The sequence below is a fragment of the Equus przewalskii genome, chromosome 16, assembly GCF_037783145.1.
Source record: "Equus przewalskii isolate Varuska chromosome 16, EquPr2, whole genome shotgun sequence".
NCBI lineage: Eukaryota > Metazoa > Chordata > Mammalia > Perissodactyla > Equidae > Equus > Equus przewalskii.
This window is the reverse complement of record NC_091846.1, coordinates 65,771,668-65,786,696: the sequence shown is the minus strand read 5'-3', so window position 1 is coordinate 65,786,696 and position 15,029 is coordinate 65,771,668. Positions and strand designations below refer to the sequence as shown.

Genomic DNA, 15,029 nt, shown 5'->3' with positions numbered 1-15,029 from the left:
AGAAAATCCAGTTTTTGAGCCCAGATCCATATATCCAACTATCCTTAAACTACCTTCATTTGGATTCCTCATAATTGGAATCAATATGTCCCAAACTCATCAGTTCTCCTGGCTCAGTGAATGTCAACACTATCTGCCACCTTGCCCAAGCCAGAGTTCTACGGATCATCACTCACATCATTATTTCTTTAATGTGTCTTTCCCCTAATAATTCATTCAACAAAGAGTTTACATTCCGACTTCTTAATATTTTGAAATCTACCCATCTCCTTGCCACATTGTACCTCAAACTCAATATGTCCAACACCGAACTCACTTCTTTTCCCCTAAAACCTGCTCCATCTTCTTGGAGCTAGAAAACTGTATGTCAGTCTGGATCCCTCATACTCAATACAAACCAGTCATGCATGTGTGTGTCTTCTTTTCCAGCCCTACTCTACTGCCTTGTTGACTCCTCGTTCTCTCTTACCTGAACTATTGCAATCATCTCTTTACTTGTCTTTGGGCCTCAAGTTTCTTCATATTGCTGCAGAGTAATCTTTCTATCACATATGTCTGCTAATACACTCCCCACTTTAAACCATTCCCAAAAGTAGTACAGGCTTATGGTTCAAAAACAAATAAAACTAATTTACTGTGTAAGAATTAATGTCAGTGGTTAACTTTGGAGAGAAAGCTATGGGTAATGGTTATCAGGAGGCAAGAGGGGTACAGTCAATATGTACTATTTTTTGATCCTGGTGGAGGTTACATGAGTATGACAGATGTATGAAAATTCATTGAGCTAAACAAGTATGATGTAGGCACTTTTCTGTATATATCTTTTTCTTCAATTAAAAAGTTAATTTAAAAAACCACAATTGATCTTCAAATCAGTTTGGGGCAACAGCGTCAGTTTTTTATAAACCTCTTCATCATGGTGAGTTTCATTTTTAATCACGTTCAGAACCAAAAGTGTTCTGGTGTCAATAGTTAATCATCAACAACCAACCGAAAGTCACAACTTATGCTTATTTATTATGGATAGTTGGGATCTATTGATTTGTTTCATGTCATTGTGATAATGCACCACCTCACTGTGAAACATTCTCTCTTCCAATGGGCAACCGTTCATCCACTCTAGGGGATGATTCCTGTCAGCTCTCTTTTGTCACCACACTTGTTTAATGCCTCTGTGAGGCAATTTTGTGAGACAGAGAGACATTTTGGTGTCACTAGCATCAATATGCTGACGCAGGAACATCAATATGCTAAAACAGGCTCAACTCTATGCCAGCTGGTATTACTATTCAACTCTTCCAGCGTGGCTGAATTAGAGATAAATATGAAAGCCAAATGCTTAAATATAAATCCAGACAAAACAGCAGAGAAACTGGTAAGCCAAGAGACACCTTCTGAGTCAATGGCAGAAATTATTCTGACATTTTGAATTATAGGAACTTGGCACATAAATTTTAGGTGAAGATATGACATAATTCTCAGTACGATTTAATGAAAATTCACACTTAATGTTCCTGTCAGTTTGGGAAATGTATGAATAGAAAATTCTGCTACATGAACACTAAAGTTATAACAATAATAAAGTTAAAAATAATCTCATAAAGCATCTATTAATGACAAAATGATATAATACATTATAATGTCATTGTAATATAATACATATATAATATGATAATGTAAGTAATTATATATTTGCATTTGGGGGCCTACCATGTACTAGGCATAAATGAAAAAATAGACATTATTTTGTTTAATGTAGTTTTACATATACTTCTTGTGATGCTTTACAATGAAGTAAAATCAGTGAGAAGTTCACCTAAGTCAGCGCTATTGTTCTGAGTTTTTATTCTCTTTTCATTGTTTTTTGAGTATCCATAAAGCGTTCACATTGGCAGCTTAATCTTCATTGTTATGAATACATTAACACAACACACGAACACACCTACATCCTGAATCCAGCTCCTTAGTAGCCAATTGTCAGAAAAACTTTGCCATATACGAGTGATGTTCTCCACCCAGTCATAACGTACCCTCTGATCCATATTTACCTCTTGCTTAACTTTCTCCAAGGTGTTTCTGAGAGGGGTATCCATACGCATCCCATGTATCTTTAGAAGCATCAGGCCCAGATGTTCTAGGTGCTAAATGATTCAAAATTTTAAAAATCTTTGAGACATGAGACCAAGGGCTAGTTTAGTGGGTGGTTATACAGTTTGAGGGAGGAAGCAGGACCACTCAGCTAAAGGTGCTGATGTGAGGAGAGAAGCCTGAATTACAGAGAAGAGAGTGTAGATGCCAAGGATGGATAAAACAGGGACCTTGTTAAGCAGAATAACCTGTGCCCTCTCAGTATATATGCTCCAGGTCTCTTTTTCTTCCAGTGTAGTTGCTACTGGGAGTAGTGAATGACCTCAGAACAGACCAAACAGCTTTTTCAAAGAGTACTCTGGCATCTCTAGCTTAGGTTTGGAAAGGCATTCATACTAAATTAAAAATGAATGATATCAGACAACAGTGGAAGGGGAAATGAGAAGAGGGAAGAGAAAACAGAAAGACACTGTGCCACAAAGTGAAATGGAGATAGAAATGAAAATAAATAAAAAGGTTTACCAAGTCTGCCAGCATTGTAAAACCTCTTCTCACTTTCTCTCCATCTCTCTGCCCCCCTCGGTATCTCCATGTGACACAGTATACACAAAAAATAAATTCCCTATTTGATGTGCTACTTAAACTGCCTCCATGCTTCTTTCTTTCTTTTCCAGAATCTCCCCTTCCTAATTCTAGAGCTGAAATATGCACTCAGAATCAAATGAGAAGGTAAATGGGAAGAATGAATTTCTCTGGTCTTCCTTTAGCTTGACAAGAATAATCAAATTTTAGCTTTTGAAATGCAACAAATTGTTATTTGATTATATTAAGATGAGTTGCTGGGTCAGGAGGATTTTAAACCAAAATTACACAAATGACGTAAATTTTCTTGGCTCATCATACTTGATACAACTAATTTTAGACAAAGTGATTTTTAGCACTTGCAGCTGCAAATATAACAGATTCAAGATAACAATCAACACTAAATTTTGATATTTTGCTACTTTTGAATTATAGTATTTTTGAAATAAAGGCATTTCTTAATTTAGTGCAATTTGACTTTAAAGTGATTCTTCAACCAACTAAATACACAGTATGGTACTTATATTAGGCTAGAAGATATTTACTTATAGCAGACAGTCCATTCCCTGATGTTGCCTTACAAATTGTCCTCTGGTTTCTAGAATCTCACTCACTTTAGTTTCCAGGCTAATTCATTGCCTCAAAATGAAACACTGAAAGTAGAAAGGATACATGGATGTAGCAAAGCCTGTTGTCTATACAACACATCACTCCCTGATTCCTTAGTAACAGAATCCTGATTTTGTTGGGAGAGATAGGGAAAATGTGCCCAGCTATAAAATTACATTTCCCAGACTCTCATCACTGACAAATAGAAATGGCAAGCAATGGGATATATTAGAGCATATGAGGAAGCTATTTGGTGTAAAACTAATTCGGTCTGACTTTGTTTTTCCAAAAGGGCCTGCCATGGCTGTTGAGTATGCATTGTCTATCTGCTTAAGCATTTGCTATGTCCCAAAGACAAGAACAAATGGCCTTAAGATAAAGGGGCAACTTCCTCCCAACAGTGGCATTTCCTTAAGGATAAGCTTCTTTCCTTAGGCTAGGAACTGATTGCTGTGCTTACCTGTGACCACCCAGCTCGAGACAACAGACCTGCCACCCTGCTATGCCTCAGAGACAGCAGACCTAGTACCTGCTGTGTCCATCAATTGCTGTGCCGACAGAGCAGTCTCGTGACTATTGTAAAACGGACGTTTCAATCACATGTGAAACATCTTCTTTGAGGGCATATAACCACTCTGTACATCCCGCTTCTTTGGTGCCCTTCCTTCCTTTAGGAAGGAAGGCCCAGGGCCATGGTCCTCACAGTTTGGCTCAGAATAAACTCACCCAAATTTTCATTTGTAGATTAGTTATGGATTATTTTCATTGACATCACGCAAGATGTGGCCAGGTGGCAGAGAACAGCTAATGAGAGGGCAGAGAAAGTCATTCGACAGGGCTTTGGGGAGAGTTTATTAGATACAGCCAACTCCACTGGCACCCAGGTTTTGCCTTTTGTTCTTTCTGTTTCCTCTTCCTCCTGCCAGAAATATATAAATGATGCCTGGAGACACAGGAGCCATCTGTGATGATGCAGTTAAAATCTATGCATTAAAGACACAAAAGATTGGTCACCTTTGTGCTGTCATAGCAGTTCCAGACTGCTCATTTCCAGTTTCATGAGAAAAAATACAATCTCTTACTAGTTAAGCTACTCTTTGGCGGGTGTTGACATTGTCAGCCTACCTCAATCCCTTAAGTGATACATTGAGAGATAATCTGACTGAAGCATTGACAGACAGACAAAAACAAAAGAGAGTGTCTTGTACTTAGACAATTACGGACATTATTTGCTTGAGTAGCTCATAAATTAGCTGTGGAATTAGTTCCAAAGTTTGTGTTTCAAAAATACTTTGACTATTTAGGGAAGTGCAAATCAACACCACAACGAGATATCACATCACCCCCATCAGGTGGCTACTATAAAAGAAACAGAAACTCGTGTATACTGTAGGAATGTAAAATACTGCAGCCACTATGGAAAATAATATGGCAGTTCCTCAAAAAATTTTAAATAGAATTTCCGTATGATCCAGTAATTCCACTTCTGGCCATATATCCACAAGAGTTGAAAGCAGGGACCCCAAGAGACTCCTGTATTCATAGTAGCATTATCCACAATAGACAAAAGATAGAAGCAACCCAAGCGTCCATCAACACATGAAAGGATAAACAAAATGTGGTATATCCATACAATGGAATATTATTCAATCTTAAAAGGGAAGGAAATTCTGACATATGCTATAGCATGGATGAACCTTGAGGACATTATGCTTCATGAAATAAGCCAGCCATAAAAAGACAAATACTGCATGATTCCACTTACATGAGGTATCCAGGATAGTCAAACTCAAAGAGACAGAAAGTAGAATGGTGGCTTCCAGGGGCTGGAAGAAGGGAGAAATGAGAAGCTTTTGTTTAATAGGTATAGAGTTTCAGTTTTGCAAGATGAAAAAGTTCCGGAGATTTGTTGCACAACAATATAAATGTACTTAACACTACTGAACTGTACACTTACAAATGGTTGAGATCGTAAGTTTTACACTATGTGTATTCTACCACAACTAAAAAAAATACTTTTTCCAGTTGTAGCATCTGATAAAGTACATAGCCACTGAAAAAGGGCTTTCTAGGATGTTTGTTTAAGTAGGTAAACACCAGAATGCTGTTTAAAAATTAATTTCATTGCTTTATAGTCATTTTAAACCAAATATTCTAGTGAAGTTACAATTCTATTTCATTCTTCATGGAATATTCAGGAAATTTTAGTTGAGCACTTACTATGAGCTAAACCCCATGCAAGGACCTGAGATGCACAGTGACTAAGACATTACCTCTATATCCTGGTACAACAGAAAAGGTATGGGCTTTGCTGTTAGACCAGATGCAACAAATGAAAGTGAATTCCAGCTAAAAGGTATAACATGCATATATGCAGAGTACTTTACATGAAAGGGCTTGGTAAGTTGAGGGAAGGGAAAATAATTTTAAGAATAAGGAATGTGGTAATGAGATTGAGGACAAAGATGTATAGGTACAATAGGGTCAGAGTGTTCTTTTACAAGGTTTTTTTAAACACAAGGAAAATAAAATATCTATAGGAAGATTCCCCAAAAACTTACATATTCTAGGAAAGAGAATTTCTAAACAGCATAACAGGTCTTAGAACACCAGCTGATGATCTTCCAGAAAATGAAAAAGCCATGGCCAGTATTCAATTAAACATTGAAAATCTAAAAGGGTGTCAAGCTGTTTGTATGTAAGGAATTTCAATTCAATTCTTTAGGCAATGGAGAAGCATGAGTTTTTTAAGCAAGACATTGACATAAATTGTTTTGTGGCTTTTCATTCCACTTTGTAAAAATTATGAACTATATCACTAACAAGTGAAATCCATGTACTGGCCACACTTTTTAAGAAGTAGACTATGACCAATAGCTGGAGCTCTCTGGGGGCTCATCTTTGATTTCATCTTCTTTTTCTTACCCAGAGATAATCAATATATTGAATTTTGTATTAATCATTCCCTTGCTTTCATTAGAGTTAGCATGTATCTTTAAAAGTTATATCATCAGAACTGCTTTGGAACTCTGTGTAACAGAGTCTTAGTATATGTATTCTTTCATGACTTGATTTTTCACTGACATTATATTGTCGAGATTCATCAGTGCTTACTTATATACCTGTGACTCACTTATTGTAAATGCTGTTTAGTATTCCATTGAATAAATAAGCCATGATTTATTTTGTCATTCTACTCCAGTGAACACTTGAGCTGTGCCCAGTTTTTCGTTATCACAAACAATAATTCTATAAGCTTTCTTGTACAAGTTTCCTGAAAAACTTTCTTTAGAGCAAAAGTTGGCATACTTTGGTCCATGGGCCAAATATGTAGAGCCTGCAAGTTAAGAACGATTTTTACAATTTTAAATTTAAAAAAAAAAAAGCAAAAGGGGGTTGGCCTGGTGGTGTGATGGTTAAGTTGACACGCTCCGTTTGGCTGCCCAGGATTCGTAGGTTCAAATACTAGGTGTGGACCTGCACACACACCGCTCATCAAGCCATGCTGTGGCAGCGTCCCACATACAAAATAGAAGACTGGCAACAGATGTTAGCTCAGGGACAATATTCCTCACCCCCTCAAAAAAAATCAAAAGAAGAATAATATTTCATGATATGTGAAAACAGGAAATTCAGTGTCCATAAGTAACAGTTTTTTGGAACATATCCACATGCATTTGTTTATGTATTGTCTTTGGCTACATTCATGCTACAATGGCAGAGCTGTCATCTAAGTTATCTACACTTCCTTCAAAGTGTCATTACACCACCTATTCCGAGATTGCATCCTCCTTTAATTTCTGTCATATTTATTGTGACGTTCAGTCCTTGGGATCTTGTCACATAAAATGTCTCCTTCTATGTACTTTAATTTTTATGTACTGTACCACCTTCCCAACTAAATGACAAAGTCACATATGGTTTGAGACCATGTTTCATGACATAAATTTAAAGCAGCTGCTGTATAAATCCTTATTTTTGTTATTAATAATCATGACAGTACTTTTCAGACGCTTCCCTTGGGACTGAAAGAATGTGTGCAGCTTCTTAAAATGCTGGATTTAAACTCAGGAAACAGTTTTAATGAGAAAGTTCGTTAAGGCTATTTGTTCAAAAAGATTTCTTAAAAATTTGTCTTCTTCTTCTGGACTTCGATAGAATCGTATTAATTTTTCTCTGTAATAGTGTATGGGCTTATGTTCTTATGTCTTTATAACACCGTAAGCCCTTGGAAGACATTAATCATTTTATTCATCTCAGTCTTCTTTCCCAATATATGATACTGTCACCTCCCCATAGATGATATGCAATACATTGTGAATGAATTAATGAGTTTGCACATCTAACTATACTAACCTTTACTAGAAGATGTGAAAGCAGAATACGTTTCCTTGTTTTTCACCAACATGTTTCACTCCTACGTGTTTTGTTGAAGAAACAAATAACAGAAGCAACAGAATAGTGACTTAGCAACCTTTGAACATATACTTATAAAATACTGCCTGTAGATGTAAGTATGGAAGGTTGTTGTTAAATAGCATATTTCAAGTTCTTATATCATTTCAAATGATTAACTTAAAAGTTATATATTTCACATACTTACTTTGCTATTTGAAAGTCACTGAATTTCATCAAACTAAAAGAATTTTCATCATGCATTTCTGCATTAGACATTTGTGAGGCATTTGTAATCTATTTCAAAGAAAATATGTAAACAAAAATCAAATCAATAGGTTATCTATTAATCAATTAATCTATTAATTGTTTTAATCTATCAGTCTATTTAATCTATTAACCAATAGATTAAAGGAAACTAAACCGTTACTCAGTTGATTATGATTTTGGTATAATCTTGCTTAGGGAGTAGAAATATAACAAATTGCATAAGTCTATAAATTCCTCCCAACTGAATGAAGCATAGGACACTTTTGCGTATTTAAGATATTCAGGGGCTGGCCCTGAGGCATAGTGGTTAAGTCCAGTGGGCTCCAGTTCAGCGGCTGGGGTTGGTGGGTTCGGAGCCTGGGTATGGACCTACACGACTCATCAAGCCATGTCACGGCAGCAACCTACATGCAAAGTCAAGGAAGACTGGCACTGACGTTAGCCCAGTGCTAATCTTCCTCAAGCAAAAAAAGAGGAAGATGGCGATGGATGTTAGATCAGAATGAATCTTCTTCACAGACACTCACACAAAAGATATTCAAATAAAAAACTACGAATAGGGTCTTTCTTTTTTTTGTTTTTGTGAGGAGAGATTGGCCCTGAGCTAAGATCTGTTACCAATCTTCCTCTTTTTTTTGTTTCTTCCCCAAAGCCCCAGCACATAGTTGTATATCCTAGTTGTAAGTCATTCCAGTTCCTCTATATGGGATGCTGCCACAGCATGGCTTGACGAGTGGTATGGAGGTCTGCGCCCAGAATCCGAATGAGTGAACCCCAGGTCACCGAAGCAGAGCGTGCGACCTTGACGACTCAGCATGGGCTGGCTCCCGGGTCTTTCTTATAGTAAGGGAAATCCGGAAGACTTACAGCATGATATTTTTAAAAAGTCACGTCAGCTGTGGGACTTTATTCAGGTGGAGAAAATTAAAGTTTTATTATATTATGTGATATCTGGCAATAACTGTATCCTCACATGGCGCCACCTATTTTCATTAAATAAAGTTTATGTACCTTAAAGTAATTCCAGATGATTTATTCTATTAAGCACAACATTCTTATTATAAAGCACTCATTAATCACTTCTTCCACATACAAAGAAAACTGCTATCATCATCAGTTTTCATTCATATTACCCTGATGTGAATAACTTCAAATAACATTTTGCTAAAAAATATTAAAGCACAATTGTGTCCTCGAACTACACACAGTTCATCACCAATCTGTGCTGGAAGGTTGTTGGTAACGGCTGTTAGAATGCTTTGCTGCTTCACTAACTTGAATGACCTTTCCTGAGTTACTCAATTTTTGCATTTTAGTTTTTCTATCTGTACACAGAAATTACATAGTGAAGAGACCTGAAATATCAGTCATACTCTTCTGTTCTACAGATGAGAAGCAAGCCCAGGGATGCCCCATCTGAGGAATATTTCAAATACACTTAAATTTCTAGGAAAATACTATGTAAGTTAAAGTGTATAATAAGTATGTAAATAAATGACCCTGGATTAGATTAATTTCAATCTCTTTAAAAGAGAAATGTAGCATTCCTCACTATTCTGAACTCAAATATAATGGAACATATATTAACACGTCTTAGTAGTGTCCTTTAATAGTGTATTTTATGCAGCTTTTTATATGGCAAATCATTTCTCAAAGATGCCATCAGATATGGTGACATTTAAAACATTCACTCTCAATATTTTATTCCCCTCCTCCAATAATTTGTCAGAAATTTAGTCCAAAAATAAGTGGGAATTAGGAGTTAATTAAAGCAAATACTTGTTAAAGATTCATAATATATTTTTCTATTATGCTTTGTAGATAGAAATTAAGCTCCTTACTCACCTGCCTCAGCTTTCTGCCTACCTATCCATAAAACAAGGACTCTTCAATATTTATTGAGCCCCAACAATATGGATTGTGCTAGGTACTGTAAGAGATGCTGAAATGAATAAGGCATGAGCCCTCAGGGAATTCCATCTTTAGTAGGAGAAATAAATAAGTACTGTATCCAAATTCTAAAGTGAGAATTATAAGTGGTATATGACCGTTGAAATAAAGAGCTTATGGAAATTTAAAGAAGGGAGAGATCAAACCAAGTAGGAGAAATCAGGAAATGAAAGCTGAACTTTGGAAGTGAGACCTAAGCAGAATTTCCAAAGCAAGGTCTTTTATGGAAAAGTATATACTAAACCAAGGAAGGGAAATGAAAAAGTGGAGCGCTCACATTTAGGCAGCTTCAAGACACCCAGATTCCCTACAGCAAAAGGGAGTAATGGGAGAAAAAAAAGAACGGATCAGTACATCCTCCTAAACTGTTTTCCCAGCTGCTGCTTCTCTTTACCGTATATTTTAATATTTATAATAAATTTACTCTCTTCGGAATAGAAAAAGAATCCTGACTAGGAGCCAGAATCTTGAGGTTCTGCCCAGTTAAATAAAACTGAATATTTTGATTTGATGAATCATATGTACTGGAAAGCCCGTTAACTCGGTTGCAAGGTTTTGTCTTTGAGCATGATATAGTAAATGCATGAGCTTTGGGGCCAGATAGTCCTCAGCTGATATCGAGACTCAGTCACAGCTGTGTGATTTGGGGTGATAATGATAAAAGCAACTAGCACTTTTCTATGAATTCTCACCAGTAATCCTCTACATCAGCTTTTCTCAAACTTTATTGCGCACAAATATCACCCGGGGTTCCTGTTAAAGTGGGGAATTCGGATTCGGTAGGTCTGGGCTGGGGCCTGAGACTGCGCTTCTAATGAACTCACAGAGACGCTGACGCTGCCGGTCTGTGGACCACCTCTGAATACAAAGGCTAAAGGCGTGGTTCCCAGCCAGCAGTATCAACGTCACCTGTGAACTTGACAGACATGAAAGGCAAGTTCTTGGACCGCCACCCCCCCCCCCCCCCCCACACACACACCAGACCTACTGAATCAGAAACACAGGGATGAGGTCGGGCACCCTGTGTTTTAACAAACCCCCCAGGTACTGTCACAGGTTTTCGAACATGATTGCACACTTGAATCACGTGGGTGGGGGGAGGGTTAAATACTATTGACGCCCGAATCTCATCCCCAGAGATTCCCCTGTAATTGGTGTGTGGCGCCGTCTGGGCATCGGGCTTTCTAAAAGCTCTACCTGGTCAATAATATGCAATAAAATTTGAGAACCCCGTGAAGTAGGTACTTGAAGTCTGCTAGGCCTATTTTCCGCCTGTGTAAATGTGGATGATATGCACGCTGGTTCCTGCCTTCGCTTCCAGATTTCGGTGTATCCAGCCAGCCTTAGCCGGCCGCAATCCTAGTTCGGACTCAGGGAGTCCGCCTCCCACCCAGTGTCCCACAACCTTTGTCTGAGAATCGGAGGTCTGGTTGCAGACCCGCCGGAGCATCAGCCACACTGCTCCTCATTCCGGCGCCGCCCGCACCTACGTGGCTCGGGGCTGGCACCGCGTCGGCCGGCGGGCCTCCAAGGACGGCGCCGGAGCGGGACGCGCATGCGCATGGCTCTAGCCAAGCCCCGTCCCGAGTAACGGACTCGAGCTCCCCCCACCGGAAGTGGGCGGCCGCGCGGCGGGAGGAGCCGGCTGTAGCGTGGCGGCTGCGGGCAGTGGGCGCCGGTTCCCAGGCGATCGCGTTTCCCTCTCCGCGCGATGGCAGAGGCAGCCAATGTGGTGCGGCTGCTCCTCGGCTCCACGACGCTGTGGCTGTCGCTGTTCGGCTCCGAGACGGCCTCCGCGTCGAAGGCAGTGACGGCCCACTTGGCTGCGAAGTGGCCGGAGACCCCGCTGCTGCTGGAGGCCAGGTGGGTGCGGATCGGACCCTCTGCCGAGCCCGGCGCGGAAGGAGGGTGCGGCGGGGCTGGGGGCAGGCGCGGACCCCGAGGGCCCCTCGGACGCCGTCTCTGCGCCGGCCCAGGGCGCAAGATCTTGCACCGCGTCTCCAGGCGCCCTCGTGCTCGGCCCTCGAGCATCACCTCCTCCCCCGCTACCCCGCGCCCAGCACTCACTTGCAGTTCCTTTCCCCGCGGTTCCTACTTTTCCTTACCCAAGGTTTTTAAAACTTAGGGGCTTTTGTTTCATTCGTTTGGATTTTATTAGCATTTACGAAAGAAAAGGAAGGATGGGAGCGGAGTGTGGCGTTTCATGCAAGCACTTCAATCGATGTAGGCAGTTGTTTTTAGGAAACGGTACTTGAAGCATCTAGTTTCACAATGATAATATCATTCGGTCGGCTCCTGGGCTTTCTGTGGAGAAGACAGCTTCCCACAAGTTATTACTTTTTTCCGAAACTCCTCCACTGGAATTAGTTGAGAAGGTATCATGTACTGTGCGGAAACAAAACTACTAGCTATTGAATTTTGCTCGTCGTATTTCAGTAGTAAAATTTGCAAGTTCTTTCCTTCAGCCAGATGAAGTTTTAACGCCAGTTGCTTTTGTCAGTTCACCAAAGCAACAGCTTAGGGTCCTAAAAAGAGGTTGTCACCCCACGTTACGTTTCATATATAAGAGATTAAAAGTTTTTTTAAATTGAGATATGATTGACATTACATTAGTTTCAGGTATACAACGTAGTGATTCAATATTTGTATATATTGGGAAATGATCATTCTCAATTAAGGCTAACATCCTTCACCATGTATAGTTACAAAAATTTCGTTTTCTTGTGATGGGAACTTTTAAGATCTACTCTCTTAGCAACTTTCAAATACAGTCATCCCTCCATATCCGTGGGGGATTTTGGTTCCAGGAACCACTGCAGATACCAAAATCCACTGATGCTCAAATCCCTCATATAAAATAGAGTAGTACAATGAATACTATATGGAATATGGTATTATTAACCATAGTCTCCATGCTGTACGTTATATCCCCATGACTTATTTTATAATTGAAAATTTGTACCTTTTTGACCACTTTCACCCACTAGTCTCCCTGCCTCTGGGCTAGTGTATATGAGCTCTCTTGATTGTTTGTTTTTTAAGATTCTAATATAAGCAAGATCATATGGTATTTGTCTGTCTCTGACTTATTTCACTTAGTATTATGCCCTGAAGGTCCATCCATGTTGTCACAAATGGCAGAATTTCCTTCTCTTTTTATGGCTGAATAAGATTTCATTGATTTCATATATATGCCACATTTTCTTTATCCGTTTATCCATCAATGGACACTTAGGTCGTTTCCATATTTTTGCTGTTGTAAATAATGTTGCAGTGAACATGGGAGTGCAGAGATCTTTTCAAGTTAGTGTTTTCACATCCTTCGGATAAATACCCAGAAGTGGAATTGCTGGATCCTGTGGTGGTTCTTTTTAAATTTTTTGAGGAACCTCCATACCATTTTCCATATCGGCTGCACCAATTTTCATTCCTACCAGCGGTGCACAAGGGTTCCCTTTTCTCTACATTCTTGCTAGCACTTGTTCTCTCTTGTCATTTGGATAATAGCCAGACTAAACAGGTGTGAGGTGATAGCTCGTGATTTTGGTTTGCATTTCCCTCATGATTAATGATCTTGAGCACCTTTTCATGTACCTGTTAGCCATCTGTGTGTTTTCTTTGGAAAACTGTCTATTCAGATCCTCTGACCATTTTTTAATTGGAGTGTTTTTTGCTGTTGAGTTCTATGAGTTCTTTGTATATTTCGGATATTCACCCCTTATCAGATATATGATTTGCAAATATTTTCTCCCATTATGTGGGTTGCCATTTGATTTTGTTGATGATTTCTTTTGCTGTACAGAGGGTTGTTAGTTTGATATAGTCACACTTGTTTAATTTTTGCTTCTGTTGCCTTTGATTTTCATATCAAATCCAAAAAATCATCGCCAGGAATGATGTCAAGGAGCTCACTGCCTATGTTTTCTTCTAGGAATTTTATGGTTTCAGGTCTTACATTCAAGTCATTAATCCATTTTGAGTTAATTTTTGTGTATGGTGTAAGATAGTGGTCCAGTTTCTTTTGCATGTTCCTGTCCAGTTTTCCCAACTGCATTTATTGAAGAGACTGTCATTCCCCATTGTATATTCTTGGCTCCTTTGTTATAAATTAATTCACCATATATACATGGGTTTATTTCTGGGCTCTCTATTCTGTTCCATTGATCTATGTGTCTTTTTTTATGCCAGTACCATACCGTTTTAATTCTTATAGCTTTGTAATATAGTTTGAAATCAGAGAGTGTGATTCCTCTAGCTTTGTTCTTCTTTCTCAAGATTGCTTTGGCTATTTGGGGTTTTTTATAGTTACATGCAAATTTAGGATTGTTTGTTCTAGTTCTATGAAAAATGACATTAGAGTTTTGATAGAGGTTGCATTGAATCTGTGGATTGCTTTTGCATTGTATGGGTATTTTAACAAGATTAATTATTCCAATCCCTGAGCAGAGGGATTTATTTGTGTCTTCAATTTCTTTCATCAGTGTCTTATAGTTTTCAGTGTACAGGTCTTTCACCACCTTGGTTAAATTTATTCCTAGGTATTTTATTTCTTTTGATGGAATTGTTTTCTTAATTTCTCTTTCTGGTAGTTCTTATTAATATATAGAAACAAAACACATTTTTGTTTGTTGATTTTGTATCTTGCCACTTTACTAAATTTGTTTATCAGTTCTAACCATTTTTTGGTGGTGTCTTTAGGGTTTCTGTATATTATTTTATGCCACCTGCAAATAGTGACAGTTTTACTTCTTTTCTGATTTGGATTCGAGTCCGTTACTCGGGATGGGGCTTGGCTATTTCTTTTTCTTGCCTAATTGCTCTGGCTTAGGACTTCAAGTGCTATGTTGCATAAAAGTAGTGAGAGTGTATATCTTTGTCTTATTTCTGATCTTGGAGGAAAAGCTTTCAGCTTTTCACTGTCGGATGTGATGTTACCTATGGACTTGTCTTATATAGACTTTATTGTGTTGAGGTACGTTCTGTCTATATCCACTTTGTTGAGAATTTTTATCATAAATGAGTGTTGAATTTTGTCAAAGGTTTTTTCTGCATCTGTTGATGATCTTATGATTTTTATCCTTCATTTTGTTATGTGTTTCACATTGATTTGCAGATGTTGAACCATCCACGCATTC

At 38.7% G+C, this 15,029-nt stretch overlaps 1 protein-coding gene and 1 long non-coding RNA gene across 4 annotated transcripts in view; one reads left to right on the top strand and one right to left on the bottom strand.

The window, feature by feature from the left end:
- Positions 1–4,110: 4,110 nt before the first annotated feature.
- LOC139076509 (uncharacterized) lies at positions 4,111–11,415 on the bottom strand. Its single transcript, XR_011528206.1, has 5 exons — positions 11,092–11,415; positions 10,172–10,201; positions 7,883–7,971; positions 5,045–5,105; positions 4,111–4,262 (listed from the first exon to the last, which is right to left on the bottom strand). It is a non-coding gene; the product is annotated as an uncharacterized lncRNA (long non-coding RNA).
- Positions 11,416–11,449: 34 nt separating this feature from the next.
- Positions 11,450–15,029, top strand: part of UGGT2 (UDP-glucose glycoprotein glucosyltransferase 2) — a 184,716-nt gene continuing 181,136 nt past the window's right edge. For all 3 annotated transcript variants that reach the window (XM_070579077.1, XM_070579078.1, XM_070579079.1), the window contains exon 1: positions 11,450–11,757. In XM_070579077.1, coding sequence (XP_070435178.1) covers positions 11,606–11,757 — 152 coding nt within the window. In that variant the 5' untranslated portion in view covers positions 11,450–11,605. The remainder of the gene's footprint in view (positions 11,758–15,029) is intronic.